This window comes from Hemiscyllium ocellatum, chromosome 1 (genome assembly GCF_020745735.1).
Source record: "Hemiscyllium ocellatum isolate sHemOce1 chromosome 1, sHemOce1.pat.X.cur, whole genome shotgun sequence".
NCBI lineage: Eukaryota > Metazoa > Chordata > Chondrichthyes > Orectolobiformes > Hemiscylliidae > Hemiscyllium > Hemiscyllium ocellatum.
Genome location: NC_083401.1, coordinates 45,195,482 through 45,223,012, shown reverse-complemented (window position 1 = coordinate 45,223,012; position 27,531 = coordinate 45,195,482). Strand labels below are relative to the sequence as shown.

The 27,531-nt window shown below is 39.7% G+C and overlaps 1 protein-coding gene across 10 annotated transcripts in view; it reads left to right on the top strand.

The window, feature by feature from the left end:
* The window catches only part of tcf4 (transcription factor 4), a 606,468-nt gene that overhangs the window by 573,834 nt on the left and 5,103 nt on the right, over positions 1–27,531 (top strand). For all 10 annotated transcript variants that reach the window (XM_060851162.1, XM_060851233.1, XM_060851285.1 and 7 more), the window contains 3 exons: positions 22,122–22,257; positions 24,549–24,699; positions 25,584–25,816. In XM_060851162.1, coding sequence (XP_060707145.1) covers positions 22,122–22,257; positions 24,549–24,699; positions 25,584–25,816 — 520 coding nt within the window. The remainder of the gene's footprint in view (positions 1–22,121; positions 22,258–24,548; positions 24,700–25,583; positions 25,817–27,531) is intronic.

Below are 27,531 nucleotides of genomic sequence, written 5' to 3'. Positions count from 1 at the left end.
GTCTTGTGAATAGCAGATCATAGGACAGTTTAAATTCAATAGTCCCTGAAAAACGATACAGGATCAGGTGCAGAATTCACCCATGCGAATTATTTCCAATGTAGGCAGTATACCGATTTCTTGATGCCAGGCAGTTTGCATGATCGTAACATGTACCCACTGCTAACCATGCTTTTGAGTTACTGCATACCTCAGCAAGGGTCCAAAACTGAGGAACACCAGTAACGTTTAGCATTAGCCTATGCTGCTTAAAGCCAACATGCATTTATGGTTGAAGTGCATTGTGGCTGGAGCAGATAGATCAGTCATTCTGATTTTGAACTGGGAAAGACAGAGGATTGGAACAGTGTGGGTGACAGTAAGCTCCAAGATGCTGTGATGCTGTAGTGGAAGCTTTGACCACGCAGCTACAGAAGAGGAGCACCTTTAAATCACAGAAGACCTATCGATCCTCTGTGTAAGCTCTGAAAAGGAATGGAGCCAGATAGCCTTGCTAATCGATACCAGGGGTCCAGTCGTGAATACCTAGCTATAGTACAGTGAGAATTTTAATGAGTTCACACGAATAGTTAAGGTCAATGAATGCATCTTCAAATACTAAAACTCATTTTTCACACTGTAAGCCTTCGGCAAAAACAGAAATTGCTGGTGAAACGCCGCATCTGTGGAAAGAAAGTAGAGTTAACGTTTTGAGTCTGGTGACTCTTCAACAGAACTGTTAATAGCTAGAGAGAAGTGGTATTTTTGCAGAAGCTGAAGTGGGAGGGGGTTGTGGCGAAGGGAAGAGATGAGGGGAAGGTGGACACAGATCACGGGGTGGGGGGGTGCATATGAAAGGGGTAGGTAAAGAAGACGATTAAGTATGGCAGCCAGGGCAGAAGAAAACCTGGATGTGATAGTAAGAGCCAGGAGTGAGAAAATGAGTTAGCTGTGTTGAATACAACCCATATAATCTGATAATGGGCCTAGGAGTACATGGAAATAGGTGACTGAGTTAAAACATGGTCATGACAGGACAGGGTGTCCCAGGACCATAAGCCTTAGTTAGCCATTGTTTCGCGTACCACATCCCCATTACTTGTCTACTACCAATCTCTTATCAGGACTCATCCCTTCACCTCAGCATTACACACTTCACACAACTAAGAACTTCGCACCACAGTTCACAGTTTGTATACCCTGCCAGCTATTCCACCATGCAACCGTATTAACTGTAATTTGATTGTGATTGAAATTAAGAGCAGGAGGTTCTGCTGCAATTGTACAAAGTGTTGGTGAGGTTGCACTTGGAGTATTGTGCGCAGTGCTGGTCTCTTTACTTGAGGAAGAATATACTGCCTTTGGAGGCGCTACAGAGGAGGTTCACCAGGTTGATTCCAGAGATGAGGGGGTTACCCTTGAGGAGAGGTTGAGCCACCTGGGACTGTACTCGCTACAGTTTAGAAGATTGGGGACCTTTTAGAAACATAAAATTTACGGAAGGGCCTGATAAGACAGAGGCGGGCAAGTTGTTTGCACTTGGTGGATGAGACTAGGACCGGGGACATAGCCTCAAAGTTAGGGGGAATTGATTTCAGACAGAAATTAGGAACTGTTTTTCTCAAAGAGTAGTGAATCTCTGGAATTCCCTTCCCGAGGAAGCAGTAGAAGCGGCTTCATTAAGTATATTCAACACACAGTTGGATGGGGTTTTGAATGGTAGGGGATTTAAGGGTTATGGGGATAATGCAGGTAGGAAAAGCTGAGACAATGAATAGATCAGCTTGATCTTAATGAATGGCAGAATAAGCTCAACGAGCCAAATGGCCTACTCCTGCTTCTATTACGAAACTATGAAACATTGCCCAAACGAATAGCACCGTTGCCAGTTAAGGTGGTGGACAATTGAACTTGAGTATTAACCAACTGTAGACTGGAATGGCATGACTTTACCTATGTGGAAGAGATATGGCAACCATCATTCAAACAGCCATTCTGAGGCTGTGGCCAATGATGGGGCTGAGAGATTAGAACCTGAACTTGCCAAAGTGCTCCTTGTAAACTTATACAACTTGAAACAGCAATGGAATGAACCAAAACCTTGTACAGTTACAGCAATAGTCAATAGAAATCAATCAGCAACTAATTCGTAAAAGGTTGATACTTCCTTTAAAGAGTGCTAGTGAGGAGTCCTTCCTTCAGGCTTATGAGATTAAGAGATGGCATTGAGCTCTGAAGTCAGCCCTTTTGTCATGAGCCATCTACACTTTATACTTCAATGGATGTTCACCGTGTGTGCAAAAACCTTCATTATTACAGCGAGCTATAATTCTTATTAAAGATTTGTCTCTTAACTGGTGTCTCCAAAAAGCAGTGTAATGCATCCAAAATTTCCAGTACAAAGTAATTTTCATCTTTTATTTTGCTTCATTTGCTTTACTTAACCAGAGGACTTCTACTGAAGAAGTGGAATAAAATCAACGCAAGTCTTCAACCCTGATACAATGTAACAACCATGCAAAAAGAAATAGGATGAATTAAAGCTAAGATACAAAGATGGACAGTTATGGAATTAGCAGTTGGCAGAAAAATATGGGTGATTAGGAGAGGGAAAACAGTTTGCATTTTTGACAAAGATTACCTAACAAAAACCACAAATGCAGCTGAGTTATTCAGCATTATTCATGGTTATATTCATGTTGACAATGCCTGTTTGTTTTAAAAAAAAGCACATACCAACAATCTGCTTAAAAATAATATCTCTTTGTAAATGTAGTGGAACAGCAGGTTAATATATTGTCTTTCACCTCTGGGACCCTGGTTCAAATTCCTCCCATTCCAACTAATGCAATTAAAATCGCTTTAATGTATTTTACAAACACCTAATGTATTATGAATTTGCTACGATAAATTAAAATGTATTTTTTGTCTTTGTTTTTAATCATAGATATTAAATTGAACATATGTTGGCCAACAATAAGTATAAAGCATCCTTAACAGAAATCTTTGAATAACCAATTAGCTGACATTCATCAAATTTCCTCTTAATAAGGCATTAAATGTGCTGTTTTTATTAGCAATTAGGACTGATCTTGCCACCAGAGGCAGTTTTTGTCCTAGAATACTGAACATATTAATGGGAAAATGGAAATCATAGCTGCCAGCACCATGGCAATTGGTGACATAGTTTATCATTTTTCAGTTTGTTAGAACATTGTTTACTTTAATTGCTTGGAATTAAAGTGAAGTAGTGATATGATAGCCAACTGAATGCTCTTTTATATCTAACCATCCTTCACAATGGTAGTCTGCAGGCACACACAGCCTGTTGACTGTTGTGAAACACAACTCCAGTGATGCAGAATTAAAGTTAAGCCACTTGCTAAATTGAAATTTGATTATTAATAGCGCTCACTGTACTTTAAGTGCAGTTCTGTCATCTTTACCACACCCCCAACACCACCACCACAACTACTACCTTCTCTCCAGACTATTGAGTCAAACCAAAAAGAATTTTGCTATCAACCATTCATTTCTATCATGATCATAAGTGCAATTATAATGCCATGGTTTGTCTGGCTGTACAAGTTATGGAATTTAAAAATCAGCATGATTCCCAAACCTCAAACAAAAGCAGAGTATTCTGAAGAAGTACGCAAAGCACTAACTCTGTTTTCTCTCCACAGATGCTGCCAGACCTGCTGAGTTTCTCCAGCAATTTCAGCTTTTGTTTCAGATTTTCAGCATCTGCAGTTCTTTGTTTTTCTTCATTTTTATGACCCCTGTGCTGTACAGTTGTTAATGATCCTTTCGGCAAAAGTGAGGACTGCAGATGCTGGAAACCAGAGTCTAGATTAGAGTGGTGCTGGAAAAGCTCAGCACGTCAGGCAACATCCAAGGAGCAGGAAAATCGACGTTTCGGTCAAAAGCTCTTCATCAGGACTGCCCTGTCAATGATCCTTTGTCTAAACTCTTTGGCTAGATTTGTGTGCAAAGAATGACAACTTGACATCACAGGACTTCTGCTCTTGGGCCTTTACCCCATCATAATCCCCAGTACCACAAGAATAAAGGAGAAAATTGAGCCAATTCATGTTCACTTAAGACATTTCCAAGTTGTCACTTACTTTTGTTTTCTTGTCCTGCGATGGTGATGAAAGATGTAAGAAGATGCCACTGGATGTAGCTTCACTTTATTAATTCGTGGAATAGGGTGTCGCTGACTAGACCAACATTTAATTGCCCTTCCCAATCATGGATAGCTAAGAGTCAGCCACAGTGCTGTGGGTCTGGAGTCACGTGTAGGGCCAGAACAGGCAGGGATGGCAGCTTTCCTCACTAAAGTGAACCAGATGGTTTTTTTTTGTCATAATCAGCAATGGATCCACGGTCATTATTAGTTTCTTATTTCCAGATATTTTTAATTGAATTCAAATTCCACCGTCTGCCATGGCAGGAATCGAACAGGGTGCCCAGACCATTACCTGGATGTCTGCATTAACAGAACAGCGATAATACCACGAGGCTACTGCCTCCCCTTGGTTGCAGAGTGCATACTTTAGACTCTCAAATTAAATTTTGAATCTGCGTTACTCCAGGTGTGAAACAGAAAGACCATTGTACACAACGTAGTTATAAATTAATATGGATAATTGTAGTCTTTAAGTCACTCTTTCGGGGTTGTCACTCAGGAGATTTGAGTGAAACAACAATTTTAGTTTTCTTTACTGACTCACTACTTTTGAGACTGTATAGTCCAAGGGGATGAAGCCTTTGAAGACTAAGTTGGGAATCATAATGACATTGTTTTTTGAGAAACATCCAAGTACCAGAATGCTGTAATGTTCAGATTATAAGAGTGCACGCACAATCCAACTTTGTGATATAATTTGACTTTTTAATATTTTCATATTTTATCACAAAATGCTAAATTTATGTAGTTGACTTAACAAATTTGCTTAATATTGAATTAATGTTCTTTGAACATTTTATCGTAGAGGCAAGAAATAGAGAAAGCATTGCAAGTGAGAATTCCCAATGCTCATTGTGTTCATTATGTCCCCTGATCAAAACAATGCTGTGCTTGACCTGTGGTAATCTAACCTGAAAATGTATCATCACAATCCTTCTCAGTGATTCTGGTTTAAGTCAGAAAATCTGAGAAACTCTGATGATTGCTGAAAAGTCCCCATACCTGGATGCAAGGTGAGGGCAAGAATCAGGCTAACACTGCATTACATCCTCAATATCTTGAAAATCGAGCACTCTAATTCAGGCTTGCTGATTCAGTATGAGCCATTTGATGAAGACCAATTTCCCATTCTGTTGATGCACAGAGCAGTTCTATTCTCATGACCTGCCACATCACGTGTTGGTCTAAAATACTACCCCAAATCTATTTCTGTAATTTATAAAATCATGAGCATGGACAAACAGACAAGGTATTTTCCCTGGAGTGGGAGAGTCCAGAACTAGATGACATAGGTTTAGGGTGAGAAGGGAAACATTTTAAAGGGTTCTAAGGGGCAACTTTTTCACACACAGGATGGTATGTATGGAATAAGCTGCCAGAGGAAGTTGTGGAGGCTGGTACAATTGCAATATTTAAAAGGCACTTGGGTGAGTATATGAATAGGAAAAGTTTAGAGGGATGTGGGCCAAGTGTTGGCAAATGGGACTAAATTAGGTTTGGATATCTGGTCGGGCTGGACAAGTCAGACCAAAGAGTTTGTATCCGTGTTGTACAGCTTAATGACTCTATGAAATTATTACTGAACTCATACCTGAAATCTATTGCAATCTTAAACACCAATGTATATGAAATAACCATGCTGAAGCAGGTTAATTAAAATAAAATTCACCTCTGAGTTTCAAGATACATTCACTGGCTCTTTGTTTATGGTTTCCTATTACTTGCTGTGTTTCATTTGTGCCATTCTCAAAGCTACCTTTTATACCCTTATTGCTATACCAATTAAGGCTAGTCAATATACTAGAGATAATGGATTGAAACTGGGCCCTTTCTGGTCTGTGCATTTCTTGCCCATCATAGACATCAGAACGCTTTTTTGAGAAAACTATGTGTAAATGTAATTTTCCAAATTAAGAATGCCTCCCTAGGGCATAGGACATAAGCATTTGTGCTGCACTGTTTTTGTCATGGAATGGAAGCAATTTTTCCATCAGATAGTAGGGAAAGATAACACTAGCTAAGAGAAATAAAAAAGCAACATGTGGAGTTAGGTGACATAATAATGTTTGTGTCTATGTCCAGCAGAATAAATGCAGTGGTACATTATGGACAACTTGCTTATAAAAACTGTTGATCATAAAAATAATTAGTTACAATGTAAAATCTGGTTGGTACTTATGTTAGGGGCAAGGTGGGTGGGTGGTATGGATGCAGAGAAATGTAAGGTCGCAGAAATGCAGCATGGAGGTTGTTAATATTAGTCATACAAGGATTATGTTGAATCATGATTTTTCCTTTCTCGTGAGAAATTCCATGTTTTATTAATTTTATTTCTGGTCTTAGCACTAGTTATTAAGCAAGAGTAAATTAGAAAGCTCATGGTATTAAATAGGAATAATTAGTTTGCAAGATCATCTTATTAATGAAAAGTCCCACATAAGTCTGTCATTTAGATGCTGATTGACCTCGACATTTTCAGTACTTTCTCCTTCTATTGCTGATTGCCACGTTGTTTTTCTTCTTGCCCTTGATGATAATTTTTACTCTGATGCAGATTCCTGCTCAGGTTTCACTTAAGGAGGATGACTTAAAGTAAATTTACTCAGTGACATTAAGGTCCTCTGGGCAAAGGCTTAGTCCAGGTCTATACAGTTGAAGTACTTCAAGAGTATTACCTTGATGATTTTTTAACGAGATTAAAACATACATGACTGGTCTGGTCTTTTGACTGAGGAGAGTAGCAAGAATTAGGGAACAAGATAGAGTGGATAAAATACATCTTTAAAAAAATCAATTTAGTTCTGCCTTGTGAAAAAAATAATGGATACCTGAGCTGTGATATCCCATTTCAGGCAGATATTCTTGTCAAGTTGATGAGTTCATAATCAATCAAGCAGCAATCTCTTTGGATGGATTCTTTAGATGGGCTGTCAAGGAAATTGCTTGGTTGGTTGATTTCGGAACTTTGGGAAATTAAGTAAGAGGTCAGTATGAAACAAAAAGGATAAGTGCGATTGTAAGATGGTAATCTTACTTAACATGGAGGTTTATTAAAATAACAAACTGAGACCTTGATGAATAGGGAGAAGAAGATTAAAGTCTGAATTGAAATAACTCTCTCAAGAATGTAGCGACTTTGTGTTTTCCACCTCAAGAAAACAAAAGACCTTGCTGTATTGAGATCTCTAGTCAAAACAATAATCTTTTCGTTTCAAATGCTAACGTGTACCTCTTAAGATTTACTGTTTTTGTTTCTACTGTCTGTTTCTTTAAGCATTGTCTTTTTTTGTTCTGACTGCTGCCACAGATGTGGTCAGTATGAAAAATGTCAAAAATATGCATGATGCCATCCCTACTAAACTTGATCATTGCTATCGTGGCCATTACAGGATTATAAACTCTGTCAGTTTTTGCTTTGCTTCTCTAGGCTATCATCAGCTGCACTCCCACTGTCACTGGCCTCCCCCCAATGCCAGTCCTAGTTGGCAATAAAATGATGTGAGAGAGTAACTCAAAGTACTTCTTACATCCCTGTATGTGCTTGAACAACTGACTTTTATCCTGACCTTCCAATAATGACACAGCCAAGCTTGGAAACTCCATAAGTTTGAATGATTAAGCTTGCCATTATAAAATCAAGCATTCATGCTCAGCTCACTGTTCTTAGCAATTATTTCTGTGAGAAGCCTACAGCCTCTTTCTGTCTCTTCATATGGGCTCTAAATAGTTTTCTTTCTGCGTTTGAAGTCTGTCATATCGCTCAAGATTAAGTTGCAGTAGTCATGTCAATTGGATTCACTAGCTAAATTAAAAAAGCAGACCTTGACCTTTTGGGTCACTTAACAAATTGATTAATTTCCACATTAGAGAATATTTATGCTTAGTTTTTTATATAGATGTACGATGTTGCTAAGTTAACCTGAATCTTGATAACAAATCTAATTGGAACTTTGTACTTTTTTGTGGGGTAAAGTGCTGAAATATAGGCTTAGAATAATTAAATGCTTGTTTTATGACCGGTCCAGACTCGATAGGCCAAAGGGTCTCTTCCTATGCGGTAGACGTCTATGCTCCTGGTTCTGTGAAAGCACCTAGGCAAAGTGTTACTGGAGAGAACAGAGATGTTAGATTGTCCTTTGGAGCAAAGGTTGAGGCGAAAATGTGTTGCTGGTTAAAGTGCAGCAGGTCAGGCAGCATCCAAGGAACAGGAAATTTGACGTTTTGGGCATAAGCCCTTCATCAGGAATCCTTATGAAGGGCTTATGCCCGAAACGTCGAATTTCCTGTTCCTTGGATGCTGCCTGACCTGCTGCGCTTTAACCAGCAACACATTTTCGGCTCTGATCTCCAGCATCTGCAGACCTCACTTTTTAAGCAAAGGTTGAGGGGTGAGCAGTTCAAAATTACAAAAGGTTTTGCTAGAATAAATAAGATACTATTCTTCACTCTGGAAGAATAGGTAACCAGAAGACATGGATTAATGGTAATGAGCAAAAGTACAAGAGGGAAGCTGAAGAGAAATCTTTTTATCCAGTGGTTTGATTTGGAAGCTCTCCCCGAGAGAGTCATGGAAGGAGATTCAGAAGTAACTTTTCAAAAGAGAGATGGATATATTCTTGAAAAGAAAATATTCTGGGTGTAAGAGCAGGAAATGAAATTAACTTTACAGTTATTTCAGACAATAGTTTCCTTGAGCACTGCACTGTTCCATCATTCTCTTACAGGTTATTACTGTCATTGCACAGTTTGTTACAAAGTGAGAGTCTGATCTGAATTGTACCAAGATAACTTTTCCTTCTACTGTCCCATTCTCTTTCCCCTCAAATTCCAGCCTGCTGCTATTCACAAAGATAACTGGCTTGATCAGATTGCCAGTTTAAAAAAAAAATTGCAGTTGAAGGGAGAATCTTCTGTCAGGGCCAAAAGATTAAGCCACTATATTTTCATCCTGAAGTTTATTGGACTGTCTGAGTGCAGTAAAGCATGGTGGAATTTAGTCTTTGCCTTACACTGGCAAATCATGATTATATATTCAAAATATCCAGAACATTGTTGGGTGCATATGAGTTACAGTGAATGAAGGGTTTGAGAGTGGTAAGTTATAAGGATTATTAGGAACACGTTTACTTTCCTCAATGTGACAAGACTTCAAAAGGTGCATCGTAAACATATGCTTACCTACAATAACATTTGACTCTCAGAACTGGGAATAAGGTGTTAATTATTTTCAGGTTATTATTTTAAATTTGCTGTTACTTAAGGGAATTATTACACAGTGCGTTGGAATAATTGTGTTTTGTTTGTGTATGTATTCTATAGGTAGTTGAGGATGTTGCTGAACTGTACTTTCATACAAGGGTGGAGATTCACAGTCTTTGTCTCTTCACGTCTCCCTCCCTGAAAAATTTTCCACAAGGTGAGGCCTGGTCCCACTGAGACTGGTCTAGGATAGGCACTAAACAAAGGCGCAGGTGTTACAAAGAAAGTTTAAAGGGCAAATCAACTTGTGTTACTCTTGTACACTAACTAGTTCACAAATTACATTGTCTGAGCTCTTATAACAAGTCCCTAGCCACTGGTTGAATCTACATATAATGCAAGGATCTAAACAGGTAGCGTAAATAACTTGGCAAAATAGTTCAGAATTTATTTTCATCATTATGGTAATCTACTCTGTGGTTACCAGAGGCACTTGGTGCTACAATTCATATTGGTGTTCCTGTAACTATTAGGTACTTGATTTCACATCTGTCATTGAGCAGTACCCAGAGGGAAGTATGAGAAGTCAGTGGACAACTTTACCAGGTTTATTACTAATGAGGAGTAGGATTGGCAAACAGGATAAAGCAAATTGTCTCTTCCTGAACTGTGAATTTCTAAGTTTCAGTGGTCCAATTGCCATCCTCTACTGTGAAGCAAACTACATTGCATGAACAGAGGGGAGCCAAAATCAGGAATTAAGAAAGTAACTGACTTAAAGTGGCTCTGTCTTATTGAAGTGGCTTAGACATCATGGTGCGCAGATGGCCCACTGTTGTAGGATTGAATGGGAACCCATCATGATCCCTACAACTGTCCTGCACAGGTGGATGCTGACACATTAGACATTTGCAGCACAATTGGCTGTGCTTCCAAGGAGGTCAGGTAGCTCTCAAAGAAGATCTCTCTCTTTTCCTTTCACCACCACTGCTACATGCCCAACACCAGGCTAAGTCCGTAAGGCTACCGGGCACCTTGCATTGTGTGGGCCTCCCCAGCCATGGATAAAAGACTGGCAGAGATGAGTTGAGGCCTTTAATTGGCCACCAACAGGTTTCAATGGACCCAAGGGGTTTGGACAAGCTGGGCTAATTTTTCAAACTGGTCTGGGTGACCAGATAGGTAACAGAATCACTACCTACTCGATTTTATCATGCATCACTGTGTTCAAACGCACCATCAAGGAAGCATCAAATCAGGTCCATTTTGTGTGGTAAAACAAACTTCAAGCCTGATAAATTTTAGTTTCTCCTTATTACAGAAGTTACTAAAGGTAATTAACATTTATGGATATCCCTGAATCTCTTTTGCTTAAAACCATACATACAATAATAGAGTTTTGACATTTTAAAATCAATGCTGGACTGCTTCTAGTACTGTTTAGGCAAACCTAGTATTTTAAACCAGCCATTGTAACAAACTTCCAAGAGCTGGTTATTCTCGTGGTGCTTCTCCTTTGTCATTTGGACAGTTTCTGCAGAGAAATACCACTTAAAGTGGATAAACTTAATCTCCACCCAACCCCAGTTGAAATTACTTTTGTAACAGAAACAAATTGCGAGAAAGACTCAGCAGGTCTGGCAGCATATGTGGAGAGAAGGCAAAAGTAACATTTCGGATTCAGTTTGTTCCAGTAATTTCTCTTTTTGTTTCTGATTTCCAGCATCTGCAGTTTTTTTTTATATTAAAGTTATTCCCTTTTTTTTGTCGATTTGATCATGGGGTGTGAGCATTGGTTCTTCTGAAGTCACACCAGACTCATAACAGTAACTTGGTTCATGCATCACAGTTGTTGCCAGATGTGCTCTTTCTCCAGCACTTTGTGTTTACTCATCAAAGTTTTATTGGCCATTTCCAAAATCCTGGGACTCTATTTTCTAAAAGGATAAGGGCAACAGATTTGTGCCACAAGTTATCCTGACTTGGACATAAATTGGTGTTCCTTCAATGTTGCTCGATTAAAATCACATTGGAACATTTTAATGCATTATAGGGTGCTGCCTGAATGAAAGTTGCTTGTTTCCTCTAAAGTTCAACCTTCCTTATTGCTGTAATCTTCTCCAGCCCTAAGCCGCATCTTGAATTCCTCATTCCTCCGATTCTGACTTCATGAGCAGCCCTGACTACTTTTGTTCCAGCCATCACTGCTGTACTTCAGACATCTAAACACGAAGAAATTGGATTCACTTCTTAAGCCTCTCCACCTTTCCAAATGTTCCTCCTCTTTTCAGGCACTCCTTAAAACTTGTCTCTTTGGTCAAGCTGTCCTAATCTGTCTTATTGTCTCCATTTTTTTTGACGTCTTGTAAATTGTTGCCTAGGTTAACTCTTCGAACATTTCAGTACATTAAATGTTCTATTTACATGCATCTCTGACCATATTTTCATCTAATTCTCCTAACTTTCCCAGTACATGGCTCATTGTTCTTCCCTTTGAATTATTTTAGAGTGCTTTAGGGTGTTTTATCTTGTGTTCAGGGCACTACATACATGCAGGGAATTTATTAGCTCGGTTTGCTGAACAGCTGGTTTATAATGCAGAGTAATGCCAAAAGTGTGGGTTTAATTCCTGCACCGACTGAAGTTACCATGAAGGACTATCCTCAACCTTCCCTCACCTGAGGCATGACCCTCAGGTTAAACCATCAGTCATCTCTCTCTCTCTCCCTCTAGTGGTAGAGTAGCTTTATGGTCTGGTAAGACTTGTGACTTTACCTTTTATACATTAATTCTTGTTGAACATGCTAATGTTGACTATATGGTTTATTGGTAGCACTCTCACCACAAGTCATAAAATTCAAATCCAAGTTCAGGAGCTCTCACATCAAGGCTGATCTTCCAGTGCAGTACTAATGGAGTCCTGTACTGTCGACAGTGCCATCTTTTGCAAAGAAATGTTGAACCAAAGCCCTAACAGGTGGACACAAAAGAAACCGTAGCTCAATTTTGAAAAGCAAGTGAGAAATCCAAGTATCGTGGTCAATATTTGTCTCTCAAACAACACTGTTTTAAAAGAAAACAGATTATCTGGCCTTTACCACATTGCTGTTTTATGGAATTTTCTGCACACAATTTGGCTGCCATATTTCCTGAGTTAGAACAATGACACTTCTAAATTAGAGAGCATCATTGGCTGTAAAGCAGTTTGGAGCATCTGGTGGTTGTGATTGTCTCAATAAAAATGCCACCTTTTCCTCCTTCAAATGCTTCCATTTAGCCACCTTAGTCTTATATGAGAAACTTATTTCAATTCAATGATAACCTTCTATGAATAAAAACACAATCTATAAAAAAAAGTTTGATTGTTTGGGCTGCATGCTATCTCTAAAAGAAATACAACTTAATACTGTATTTAGGCAATAGTTTCTTTATTAAATTTAAATTTTCCTTTTAGATTAGATTAGATTACTTTTAGATTAGATTAGATTACTTACTGAGTGAAAACAGGCGCTTCGGCCCAACAAGTCCACACCGACCCACCGAAGCGCACCCACCCAGACCCATTCCCCTACATTTACCCCTGCACCTAACACTACGGGCAATTTAGCATGGCCAATTCACCTAACCTGCACATTTTTGGACTGTGGGAGGAAACTGTAGCACCCAGAGGAAACCCACGCAGACACTGGGAGAATGTGCAAACTCCACACAGTTGCCTGAGGTGGGAATTGAACCCAGGTCTGTGAGGCAGCAGTGCTAACCACTGTGCCATCCACTAGGAAGTCAGTGGTGGTGTAATGGTCATGTCACTAAATTAGCAATCCAGTGCTTCTGGTGACCTTCATGAGTTGATATCCCGCCATGGCAGGTAGTGAGATTTGAATGTAAGAAAATCTGGAATTAAAAGTTAGCCTAATGGTGATCATGTAACCACTGTCAGTTGTGTTTTTGAAGCAAAACATCTGGTTCACTAATACCCTTTAGGAAAGGAAATCAGGTGCCCTTACCTGGTCTGGCCTGCATGCGACTCCAGACCCACAGCAATGTGGTTGACTCTTGGGTACCCTTGGGCAATAAATGCTGGCCAAACCAGTGACAGCTCAATCATGTGGAATTTTTTTTTAACTTTTAGTGTTTCACACTAAAAGAGTGTAAAATTTCTGTTTTTATTCATGCATCCATGAGCAATACTCTTGATCAATCCCATTAGAAATGTAAATAAATTTCAAAGAAACCACAGAATATGGATGCTAGAAATCAGAAGCAAAAGTAGGAATTGCAAGAGAAGCTCAGCAGATCTGGCAGCCTCTGAGAGAAAGCAGAGTTAACGTTTTGGGTCCTGTGACAATTCAGAAATATTGACTCTAATGTAAACAAGATAATTTGTTTCTTACATGAGTTTTTGATTTTTCAAAATACATCTCTGCTGGTTAGTGCAAGTCTTCAGTGGGGTTTAAAATTAATCGGCCCCCATATCATTGGACAAACAATAACTGACTCTAAACTGAGGAGCAAATGAATCCAGGAAAGCTAATGAAATTTGCTTCCAGAATCCGAGTAGCCTCTTTAGTAAAGCTGTTCGACATTTTGTGATATTTGCTGCAAGAGGGGGCCCAGATCACGTGGTGCTGCTGCTGTCAAAAGCTTAGCTGGCATTACAAAAAAAATGGCAGGCGAAGATTTTTTTTTCCGCCTAAAATGAAAATCTGATGCCAGTTTTGAATTCCTTCAGGATTGTTGGTAAGTAGCAAGGGAATTGTGAAGCCCACAATTAAGCATATGGGCATTAAGGTAATTGTCAGTTATGTTCATGGACATGATAGAAGACAGATGGAAGTGAATCAGTAGCCTCCGTAGAGGCACCCTGGGAGATGAATTGACGTTTTACCTGGCTGAACTGTTCTGCCATGTTGTTTGTCACTAAATGATGTTCCGAGTGTGCAGCATTGTATTCTGCTCTGTGTGTATGTATGTATGTATATATGTGTGTGTGTGTGTGTGTGTGTGTGTGAGAGAGAGAGAGAGAGAGAGAGTGAAAATGGGAAGTGTAACTGCACCCTCTAGAGAAGAAAGATGAATATTGCATGTGATAACTGTAGAGTCATTTTTGACAATGTTTCCTTTATTGTGGAATCTGTTTGCAAGAGATAATCTTGATTAGACTGCATTACTATGTGTCTTGATAAAGTTATTCTTTTATGCTCTTCAGACCTATTGCACTATATTTATCAAGATCTGTACATGTGCCCATCTGTAAAAATATATTGGAGAAAAAGGTCAGGCTACTGAGAGAATAAGAAATTTTAGAATGGAGCAATTTTGCTAGAGCCCATGCTTTTTGATCCCACAAATCTGTCTGTCTTTTAGGAATTTACTTCAAAGCAAAGCATGCTCTAAAACTTTACTGATTCTCAACTGAGAAATAAATCAGTTTTAAAATGGTAGCAGATGGAATAGTTTCTCTGGAGCTATAATATTAAACATACATTTCAGCAGTTTACAAGGTCAAGTTCTAAATAATAAGTATCTTTATACAGAGGCACCTTAGAAAGCTGTGACCAACCATTCGATGTAAAGCTGGCAATAGGTTGGATGCATCTGTACTTGTTACTTTGAGAACTTCGTAAACCGGTTGTTCGTAACTTGTCTAAATTCAAATTTGGGAATAAAAGCCAGAATTTCCTACTGTATTGGATGTTCTTAAGAATATTCTTGGAGGAGATACAAAACCCATTTAGTGAAGAAACATTTTGAACGTCCAAATTTTACTTGACACTCACATGTCAATGAGTGACATGTTTCTTGTATTGGTCTTTTAACTTGAGGTTCTCTGTTAACATTCAGTCTTTCACTTTTCATTGATAAGTGCAAAATTAACACTTATAAAAGTGAAAATGGTATCGGGTGACCCGTGCCTCCGACATGTTCTTGATCAGTTGTCATTGTTACTCACCTAAAAGGCTGCTAACCGCAAAGGTGAATGTGTGATGAAAATCTTTGCAGAGTAAGAAAGTGAATAGGGGCCAATTAAATACTTGGAATGGAATTTTCCAAACCCATGAAAGACATTGGCTAGAAATGAGAGCATTACATGAGATTGGAAATAAGGAGTTTCCCACAATCAAGAGCAAAAAGTCACAACTTCTAACCAAGTTTTGAATGTTGAGATGAGATTCTTGCTCGTGAGCAGCAAGTTGAATATTACTATACATTCTGGATTAGTGGTGCTGGAAGAGCACAGCAGTTCAGGCAGCATCTGAGAAGCAGTAAAATTGACGTTTCGGGCAAAAGCCCTTCATCAGGAATACAGGCAGAGAGCCTGAAGGGTGGAGAGATAAGTGAGAGGAGGGTGGGGGTGGGGAGAAACTACCCACGGAACTACCTGGTCAGGTCCACGCCCCCCTACAACCCACCCTCCCATCCTGGCACCTTCCCCTGCCACCGCAGGAATTGCAAAACCTGCGCCCACACCTCCTCCCTCATCTCCACCCAAGGTCCCAGACGAGCCTTCCACATCCATCAAAGTTTTACCTGCACATCCACCAATATCATTTATTGTATCAGTTGCTCCCAATGCGGTCTCCTCTACATTGGGGAGACTGGGCGCCTTTTAGCAGAGCGCTTTAGGGAACATCTCCGGGACACCCACACCAATCAACCACACCGCCCTGTGGCCCAACATTTCAACTCCCCCTCCCACTCTGTCGAGGACATGGAGGTCTGGGCCTTCTTCACCGCCGCTCCCTCACCACCAGACGCCTGGAGGAAGAACGCCTCATCTTCAGCCTCGGAACGGTGGCAGGGTAAGGTGCCAGGATGGGAGGGTGGGTTATAGGGGGGCGTGGACATGACCAGGTAGTTCCGTGGGTACTTTCTGCCCACCCCCACCCTCCTCTCACTTATCTCTCCACCTCACGGGCTCTCTGCCTGTATTCCTGATGAAGGGCAGCACGGTGGCACAGTGGTTAACCCTGCTGCCTCACAGTGCCAGAGACCCAGGTTCAATTCCCACCTCAGGCGACTGACTGTGTGGAGTTTGCACGTTCTCCCCGTGTCTGCGTGGGTTTCCTCCGGGTGCTCCGGTTTCCTCCCATAGTCCAAAGGTGTGCGGGTCAGGTGAATTGGCCATGCTAAATTGCCCGTAGTGTTAGGTAAGTGGTAAATGTAGGGGTATGGGTGGGTTGTGCTTCGGCGGGTCGGTGTGGACTTGGGCCGAAGGGCCTGTTTCCACACTGTAAGTAATCTAATCCAAACACTTCAACCCCATGGCATCAATGTGGACTTCAATAGTTTCCTCATTTCCCCCTCTCCCACCTCACCCCAATTCCAAACTTCCAGCTCAGCACTGTCATGACTTGTCCTTACCTGCCTATCTTCTTTTCCACCTATCTACTCACCTTTTTCCCCACCCCCCACCTTGACCTATCACCTTCATCCCTTCTCCCACTCACCTATTGTACTCTATGCTACTTTCTCCCCACCCCCAACCTCTTCTCACTTATCTCTCCACGCTTCAGGCTCTCTGCCTGTATTCCTGATGAAGGGCCTTTGCCTGAAACGTCGATTTTACTGCTCCGCGGATGCTGCCTGAACCGATGTGCTCTTCCAGCACCACTAATCCAGAATCTGGCTTCCAGCATCTGCAGTCATTGTTTTTACCTATTACTATACATTATCAGCCTCATAAATATGTCATGTAAGCTCAGTTATATGCAGTTTTCCAGTCTTCCACCCAGCAGATAGAAAGTAAATGGTGATAATTCCTGACATGAATGTCAGGATGGTAACCCAGTGAGACAAGCTCATCGCTTGCTCCTTTAGATCTCCATCAGTCACCAACATATCAGGGCCTGTTAATGTCATTACTATACTGCAAGTGGTGTTTAACCTGCAATGTCCTACACAATCTTATTGCTTAATTGTTTGTTACCATTAATTCAAGTTTTATTTTAAAATTCACTATAAGAAAACTGCAGAACAGTGAAGAATTTTTTCATAATGATCATAGTTTTTTTCAAAATATGATTTAAAAATATATTAATGGGCATTTGATATTTTGTGCTTTTGTAAGCATTTTTTAGATTTTCCCATTTCTTTACCTCACTCCACCATTTTTACGCAATCCATTGTGTGCTTAGTATCCTCTAACATCCTGCTTCAGTGACTATTCTGTATATGTACTCAAGGAGTACATATGTAACTACTACATTGGAGATCAGTTGTGATATATCCTGCACCCTTTGATTAACTGCATCCTACTAATTCTGGCCTCAAACATCCTTGATTTCAGCTTCAAATGTCCAAAGTGCTGGAATTCCATCCCTAAATCTTACTACCTTCGTCCGACTCATTCCTTCTTGAAACTCACTTCTTTGATCAAACCTTTGGTCATCTCCCATCTCACATCTTATGTGTCTTGGTGTCAAATTTTATTTTAATAAATTTGTGTGAAGTGCCTTCAGTCAGTTTATTATGGTAAGGATGTGAATTAGTTGCCACTTGTTTTTTTTTATTGACACCTGCAGACACATAATTCTAGATCTCGTCAGAAAATGTAATCAAAAATAAGAACTCACCTCTATAAATCCTTTTTTCTCTAGTCCAAGGATATTGAAGGTACCGATAATGCTTCTACCATTATTTACCATGAGCACCAAACAGAACAGAATGGGAACTGAAACAGTGACCCTCCTGCTCGATACAGTGTAAAACAGTTGCCTAACCAAACCACTAGGGAAGGACAATTAATTTTTAAAAGATAATATTGGAATACACCAGCCTTATTAAAGGACATGTAAGCAAGTTCAAAATGAAAGTGTTCTTTGAAGAGATATTTTAAAGAAAAGGTGATATGTGACTCATTATATAGAAAGTGAAGGCAGAAGCAAATGTCTGTGGGTTGAGCACTCAAGATTTACACCCAGTTTAGATGAAAGTATGGCTGTTGTGGCAATTGAAGCAGAATTAATCGAAGAGTGACATAATTATTAGCTGAGCTAAGGTTATTCAGATAAATGGTATTACCATGACAGTCACAATGATTAGTATCATGGCTCAGCTCAGTTGGATATTTCATTATAACATTTTAAATAAAGTATATTTTAATACCAGGCTGACATAGACTTTACAACAACACTCACTTTTCTTGAATACATCACTGTAGTTACAGGACTTATAAAATCATCTTACAAAATAAAGATAAAAAACATGAACTGGTTTAAGCAAGTTATTTAAGCTAGAGGACCAAAGCTGGGTATTCTAACATGTCAGCAATGATATCTGCAGTAATTTATCAATATGGAGCATGGCAGTTGGCAGTAAGCTGGTAAATGGCATGAACCATGAAATCTGGTGTAAATCTGAGGATGTACAATCACAGTGATCATTGATTTGTCTAGTATTTACCCAAAAGTCTTGCCCAGTCTGATCTTAATAAAAATAAATTGTAGAAGTGTGAAATTTGTAGAAATGAAAGAAAAGAAGGCTGGAAATACACAACTATCAGAAGAGGGAGAAACAACTTTTAGTGAAAGGTCATCGATCTGAAATATTAATTTTTGTTTCTTTCCCCAGACATGATGTATGATTTACTGAAGATTTCCTGCACTTTCTGTCTTTGATCTTCAATAGGTTGAAAGATCAGATCACTTTTGAAATCCTTTAAAACACATTATTGACGTGGTGTTCACCTGTGTGGTTAGCAATATGGGAAGTTTTTTTTTATTTAGCCTACGTCAGTATAGAATTACTGAATTGATGTGACATCAAAGTAAAAGAATATACTTGGTTAAAGCGCAGCTATTTCAAGAAAGGTCATTTTAAAAGAATTACCAGAGAAAACAGGTAAATGATGTAACAGTTCCCCATGTATCTTGATCAGTAATCAGTTGTACTGTTCACATTGCAAAGGCTTATCTCTATTGTAATTTAACACAATGTCATACTTCCTAGTAGTGAAGGCCACTAAATTGGTTAAACCTGTTATTTTGAATAATAATTGACATTTTAGTAGAAACTTTCTCTGTAGTGTATTTTTGACACTTTGCAATATTGAACCTTGGGTCCCACTCAGTGTGACTTTGAACTGAGAGTTGGGTGAGCAAGAGTTTTTAATTGCTTTCTAAAATTCTAATTTTGTTTTAATTTTACACTTAATTATCTTTAAACCATACAGGCTGGTGTCTAGAAGTATGGTGTCGAGTGAATTGCAGGGAAGTAGAAAGAGTTTTAAATGCTAAATAATTACAGAGCGGAGATGCAGAGGGATCGGAGTGTCTGATTACATGAACTGAAATGTTAGTATGTAGTATAACAAAGGACCAACAGCACAGGAACAGGACCCTTCAGCCCACCAAGCTTGCGCCAATTTTTAATTTTTAATCTTAATTTAGACTTGCTACTTATTTACCCATATGTGGTGTCTGTGTGCCTCCCGTTCATGTGTCTATCAAGATATGCCTTAAATGTTGCCAAACTGCATGTTTCCATCACCTCTACTGGCAGTACATTCCAGGCACCCAGCAGCCTCCACGTGAAAAAGTTTCCTTCCACTTATCCTCTCAACTTCCCCATCTCATTTTGAACCTGTGCAGTCTCGTAGTTGACTTTTCCACCCTGGGCAAAAGCCTCTGACCATCTCTGCCTCTCATAATTTTGTTGACCTCTAAGAGGCCATGTCTCGGGCATCACCTTTCCATCAAAAACAATCTGAGTTTATCCAACTTCTCCTCATACCTCTACCTAAAAGACTCCAGATCAGGCAACATCTTGTTAAACTTTCTCTGCACCTTCTCCAAAGCATGTATGGTCCTGTAGTGTGGCGATCAGAACTCCACGCAAAATTCCAGATATGGCCTCACTAACGTTTTGTACAGCTTTAGCATAACTTGCCAACTTATACATTTGATGCCCCTGCCAATGAAGACAAGCATGCTGCATGCCGTCTTGACCACCTTGTTCATTTGTGTTGCCACTTTCAGGCCTCTGTGGACCTGTACGTCCAGATCCCTCTATATGTCAATGCTCCCAAGGGTTCTGCCATATATTGTATGGTTCACACCTGAATTGATCTTCCAATTGCATCACTTCGCATTTGTCCAGATTAAACTCTATCTGCCATTTTTTGCCCACTTCTGCAATCAATGTATATTCCCACTTTATCCTTTGACAATCCTCCTCACTGTCTGCAACTCCACCAATTTTGGTGTAATCTGCAAAGTTACTAATCAGACCACCTACATTTTCCTCCAGATTATTTACATATATATATTACAAACAGCAAGGAACCCAGCACTGATCCCTGTGGAACTCTGCCACTTACAGGTCTCCGTTTCAAAAAGCATCCTTCCACCCTTACTCTTGATCTTCTATGAAACATTAAGGAATACTAGTAGAATGTTATTATTTACTTTGGGGGCATTTGAGTATAAAAGTAGAATCCTCATAGATTCCCTAATGTGGAAGCAGACCATTCAGTCCATCGAGTCTACACTGATCCTTTAAAGAGCATCCCACCCCATCCCCACAACCCTGCATTTCCTCTGGCCACCTAATCTGCACATCCCTGAACACCACAGGCAATTTAGCATGGCCAATTCACCTAACCTGCACATCTTTGGACTGTGGGAGGAACCTAGAGCACTCAGAGTAAACCCACACAGACACAAGGAGAATGTATAAACTCCACACAGTCGCCCAAGAATTGGGCCCAGGTCCCTGGTGCTGTGAGCCACCGTGTCTTAAGAATGAATTGCGTTAATTACAAATGGCCTTGACAGGACCACATCTGGAGTACTGTGTATAGTGTTGGTCGTCGTATTTAAGGAAGGTTGTAAGTACGGTGGAAGCAATTTATAGAAATTTATTTCACTAATATCTGGAGCCAATGGATTTTTTATTAGGGCTAGTTAGGTAGAGTAGGCTTCTATTCCGTGCAGTTGAGAAGAATAAGAATCATGATTGAAATATAAATTCCTAAAGGCTCCTGATGGGTTGCATATAGAAAGGTTGCTTCTACTTTTGGGAGAATCTAGCACTAGGGGTCACTGTTTCAAAACAAATAGCCTGCCCATTTTAGAGTGAACTAAAATCTTTTCTCTCATAAAGTGTAATTACCCTTTTGAATTCCTCAAAAGGCAGTGGGAGCAGAATCTTCGAACATTTTTAGTGCAGAGACAGATCCTGGATGAGCAAGGGAGCAAAAAGTTAGTGGGATAGCTAAAATTTGCAGTCATCAGGAAGACTATAATCGTATTAACTGAATGAGCAGCAACTCGTTGCCTATTCCTGCTCTTAATTTATCTGTTTGTAAAGATATCTTGAAGTTGGAAAGTGAATCAAACTAGCTTGCTACCACTTCCTTTCTCAATCACTACTTTAGTGGAAAGTGCATGAACATCAAATGAAAGCATTATTGTGCCCAGCTGTTATGAGTTAAATGAACTTGCTCATTTTTAGGGATGGTCATTTTGTAGGAGGTCAACTGTCTACACAACTGTAACCCAGTGTCTTCAGCACAGAAGGAAAGTAAGTTAGGAATAAAACAAATTTTAAACTTTTCACTATTTCATTCGCAAGCCATCTGAAGAAATCTGGCCCTTGACACAAGCCAGGTTTTGGCATCTTACTCTGTTTGTATGGAAGCTTGTACTTTTCATTAAGTTATTGAAGAGAAATGTCGCTCAGTAACTCGATTTTTGTTGGCAACAGCTGCAGAATGATGTGTTTTCTTTTTGTGTGTTTCAAATTCTAGGTGGGAGCTCATCGTGAAGAAGGTGTTGGCCTCCGAGGCAGCCATCCAATTGTGTCAAACCAAGTGCCAGTTCCACAGCTTCCAGTGCAGTCAGCTACATCTCCTGATATAAACCAGTCCCAGGACCCATACAGAGGTAAATGTTGGCAGATTCCAACATTACCTAAGTGCAGTTTAAATGTAGGCAACCTTTACCAGTCCACAAATCAAAGCTTGTTGAAAATAATTGCTCAGAGTTAAAGTATTAGGCCAGCATCAATAGGCCTTTGTTAGTAAGGTGCTAAAAATGTTACTAAATGTTACATTATGGCTGATGACTAAATAATGGTGAGGTTTTTTTTTTACATTGCTTGGGGCCATCACTTATCAACCATTATGATTTCTATAACTGATGTTATAGTTTTCCAGACAACCCAAATAAGATAGCTGCAGGTGAGATGTTATAGCTGCTCACGCTGCCACAGGAACCCTGTTCCTGCTCTCACCACCACCACCACGGGAAACCTTATCCTGCTTCCTTTGCCATGGGAATCCTGTTCCTGCTCCCCCCACAAAGGGAACCCTGTTCTTGCTCCCCACCGCCATCACAGGATGCCTGTCCCTGCTCCCTCTGCCACAGGAACTCTGTTCTTGCTCCCATCGCCACAGAGACCCTGTTCTTGCTCCTGCTCCCCAGCCCAGGCTACCTGTGCTCACTGTCCCTGCGAGCTGCCTCAGGCTGAAATTTCCTGGTCTTACCATCTCCTGGGATGAGTGTCATCAGTGCTGGGGACCTCTCTCTTTGGGCTCGCCCTCCCTGCGCTACACAACTTGCACTTCACACCAGGTAGAGTGAAAAAAAAACAAAAGTAAACAAGGCCTGAGCAGAAGCCTCCACACTGTGCTGCGACTCTGCCGCCATCATGCTGCAAAGTTACTGTTTCCTTATAGCTTACCATTGAACACAGCTTGAAACTGTAATTAAGAGTTTCTTGGGAGGATTTTGTTTTTAAAAGATAAGTAGTGTAACTCATTTTAACTCTTATTTGCTATATTTTATTGATACTCAGTTGTGTGCTTGTTAATGATATATTTTGTGGAATTTGTTTCAGAATTAGGCTGTTCCCATTTATTACAAATGACTTTCAGCAAAACCTGAGATGACTTGCAGTGACATTTCCTGGTATTGCTGACAAAAAGATCCTTCAGCCAACCAGCCATTCTTCAGGTTCTTGACGAAAGTGAGGACTGCATATGCTGAAGATTAGAGTCAAGACTGTGGTGCTGGAAAAACACAGCAGGTCCAGCAGAATCCAAGGAGCAGGAGAATTAACATTTCAGCAAAAGCCCTTCATCAGGAGCGACGAAGGGCTTTTGCCCGAAATATCAACTCTCCTGCTCCTCGGATGCTGTGCTTTTTCAGCAACACGCTCTCAGTTCTTGTTCTTCCTGCCGCCTATCTCTAAATACATTATTCCAAATCAGTCATTTGCAAGTCTTCTTTCATAAAAAGACTGCAACTGTTTTAGAGCTGATTTCACTTCAATTTACTAACTTGAGCAGTGTGAGCACTCCCAAGAACATCCTCAATCACATATTTGCCATGTTACAAACAGTTTTGATCCATCGGGTCTTTTCTGCCATTCAGTGGCTGTGGATGGACCTGCACCTCAACACCATTTACTCACCGTTCCATATTCTTCAACATCCTTGTCTAGTAAGAATCTCTATCTCAGGTGTGAAAGCTGCAACAAAATAGTCATTGACAGTTTTTTGAGGAGAGATTAGACTTCGATTATGCTTTGTGTCAGAAAATTCTTCCTGGTTTAATTCCTAAAAGACCTAGCTTTAATTATAAAGAGTCATAGAAAGTTATTTCTTGTATCTACATAATCAACTCTTTTTAACACTTTGAATATCTCAATCAGTTTACCTCTCCTGGGAAAGCCAGCCCAGTTTATCAACTGTGTCCTCATAATTTGACTTTCTGATACATTTTGTCCTCAGAGGGAATGCCATAGAGTTTTCCCAATGTTGAGAATTGAATTGAATTTCTTGTCACGTGTACCTCGGCACAGTGGAAAGCTTTATCTTGCGAGCAATACAGGCAGATGACAGAGTTGAGTAGCATAGATAGTAAATAATAAGTAAATAGCGGCAAAAACAAAAACACAAGTACAGGCAAATGTTAATGTATCTTTCTTAAGGATAAATGTTTCCGTGCATATCCGATTTACTGTAAATATATTTATCTCTATGGAACTTTATAATTGCAAACTTTAATTTGCCTATATTGTAGTTCACAAACTGCAACTTCAAATCAATTAAGTTTTTTGTTAGTATGATATATTTTAAACTGTGATTGTTTTTTTAAAGTGTGACAATGATGGTACTAAAAGTAATATTTCCCATAATTAATGCTGATCACATGTTATGTTCACCTTCCAGCTCTTTCCAGTGGTCTCCAAGGACAGAGCGTGTCATCAGTCAGCTCAGAGATAAAATCAGAAGAGGAGCCAGATGAGAATCTACAGGATTCAAAATCTACAGATGACAAGAAGGGGGATGAGGACAAGAAGGATATCAAGATATTAAATAGGTCTAGATCTAGATGACAATTAATGGGTTGAGCATAGGGTTTGTATTATAGCGCTGTGGTTCAGCTTAGTTGTCCTCAGCCTCCACTATTTGATTGGACTTCGCCACAATTTTAAAGGATTTCTCCTTTCCCACAAATTTGAGGAGAGGTGATCTACTGGTCATATCTCCGAACTAGTAAACCAGAAGTTCAGGCTAACACTCTAGGGTCATGGGTTCAAGTCCCATCATGGTAATATTTAAAATCAATCAATAAACCTGGAATGTAAACTTAGTTTTGGTTAAACGTTAGCTTTTGTTGGAAACTATCATCCATTGCTGTAAAAGCTCTTCTGGTTCATTAATGTCCATCATCCTTGCCCACTCTGGCTTACATGTGACACAGATCCAAAGTGAGGTTAACACTTAGCTGCCCTTTATTCTTGCCTATGCACGTAGAGGGCATTTCGGAATGGTGCCTGCCTTGCCAATGAAGCTCCCGTTTCATGAACAAATTAAGTAAAATAATTTTTGAAATTATCAGTACAGCGAGCTTAATTATTTGAACTAACTAGTCCCATTAGATAACTTAAGATTTCTATAATTAAAAACATAAAACTCCAACTTCATTTTTATTTATAGTCTTTCAATTATTTCAGAATAATTTATCATTCAAGTTGAAAATATTCTGAATTTTGTAAACATCATTTTTGTTTGGCTAATTTACATCCCATGAACAAGACTTTAAATCTGGGCCAATCTGGCAATATAGTTATTCTTCTAAATATGTGAAATGCGGAAGATGTTAGGTATTGTGCTGCTAGAGTATATGTTGCAAGTACCTGTGTTTATTTTTAGTTAATTTTCTAAGTGTTTATACAAAATGTTCTTTGTTTCCTTCCTCAGCAATAATAACGATGATGAAGATCTTTCTCCTGAACAGAAGGCTGAACGTGAGCGAGAAAGAAGAATGGCCAACAATGCGCGTGAGCGTCTGCGTGTGCGTGACATTAATGAAGCATTTAAGGAACTCGGCCGTATGGTGCAGCTCCACCTGAAGAGTGACAAGCCACAGACAAAGCTTTTGATTCTTCACCAGGCAGTTGCTGTTATTTTGAGCCTGGAACAGCAAGTCCGAGGTCAGTCAAAACGCAAAACTCTTCAGCCAAATTTTGTTCCCCAGTTACCCTCTTTAACACACCACTCCATTTTCTTTCCAACACGTGCACGAAATTTGAAATCCAAACTAGATTTCTCATCACAAGCAGTTACAGTCAAGTTACTTAAAAAAAAAATCTGTCTTTGACCAGGAATGGTGGCAGCAAAGGTGGTAATAATGTGTATAAACTGAAATGATGGTACACTTCACTCTTGCACAATCATCTGCTAGGCAAAAGTGAGGACTGCAGATACTGAAGGTCAGAGTCAACATTAGAGTGTGCTGGGAAAGCACAGCAGGTCAGCCAGCATCTGAGGAGCAGGAAAATCAACGTTTCAGGCAGGAGCCCTTCATCAGGAATGATGAAGGGCTCCTGCCCGAAATGTCGATGTTTCCTGCTCCTTGGCTGCTGCCTGACCTGCTGTGTTTTTCCAGCACCACTCTAATTTTGATGACAGTCATCTGCTGTTGTGACTAGACAGAGATGTTTATATTAAACTCACATCATATAGTGCCATTCACAACCTCAAGATGTCCCTAAACACTTCACAGCCAAGTATTGTTGTAATACACGTAAATATGACATTCAGCTTGCACACGGTACGGCCTTGACCTGAGCTATTTTAATGATGTGATTTGAAGGCTAACTATTGTACTGGGGTTCGGTTAGTTCAGTTGGCCGGATGGCAGGTTTGCAATGTAGATTGATGCTCACAGCACGGGTTTAATTCCCACACTGGCTGAGGTTACCATGAATTCCTGCCTTGTCAACCTAGCCCCTCACCTGGGTCGTGGGCCTCCTTGGGTTAAATTCACCACCAGTCATCTCTCTCTCTGGGACGATGGTGAGAATCAATTCTCTGTTCATTTGTATAAACGTCGTGGAATTATTTTATATCCACTTTGGAGGCCAGGCTTCTCAACTGCTCTTCTGAGAGTGTAGCACTTCCGAAGCACTGTGCTGAAATACCAGCTTCAATTACTTGCTCAAATCTTGGAATAAAGATTGAAGCCATATCCTCTTAACATAGAGGCAGGCTGTTAACCTAATAGCAGCCAACATAATGGAGTTAAATCATGGGGTGTGAATGTTTGCATTAACTAGACCTATTAGATAACTTAAGACTTCCATCACATGCAACACCAAGCTCAGACTTCAGTTTCACTGATGTTTCAAAATAACTGGAGGAACAACTTATCATTCAGTTGGAAATGTCCTGAATTTTGTAGACAGCACTTATATTTGAAGTAGAATAAATAACTTTTTTTGGAGTGGGAGCTTCGTATCTAGAGATTAAATTGATGAAATATCCACAAATGATGGATTGTACATGAGCTGTTAAAAAAAAATAGAATGGATCAAATGGCATGCTCTTATTTCACATTCAATCTCTGAACATAACATTTACCAAAGTTTTGACAATTTCATTGAAACTAATTTTGTTAGGTTTCCCATGATTTCATATCCTTTAAAGAATGGTCGTTCTTTCATGAAGACTCGCATCATTTTCTAATTATCCCACGAGGACAGAAAAGCATACAAGCCTACATATTGGGAGACAACATGGATTTTCCACTTTAAAAGGAAACATATTTAAATAAGAAAAATATGCATCAAGCGAAAATGATTTCCTATAGAGCTGGTTAATAATTTTACTGTATTTTAGGATACAGGAATAAAATAAATCAGTAATA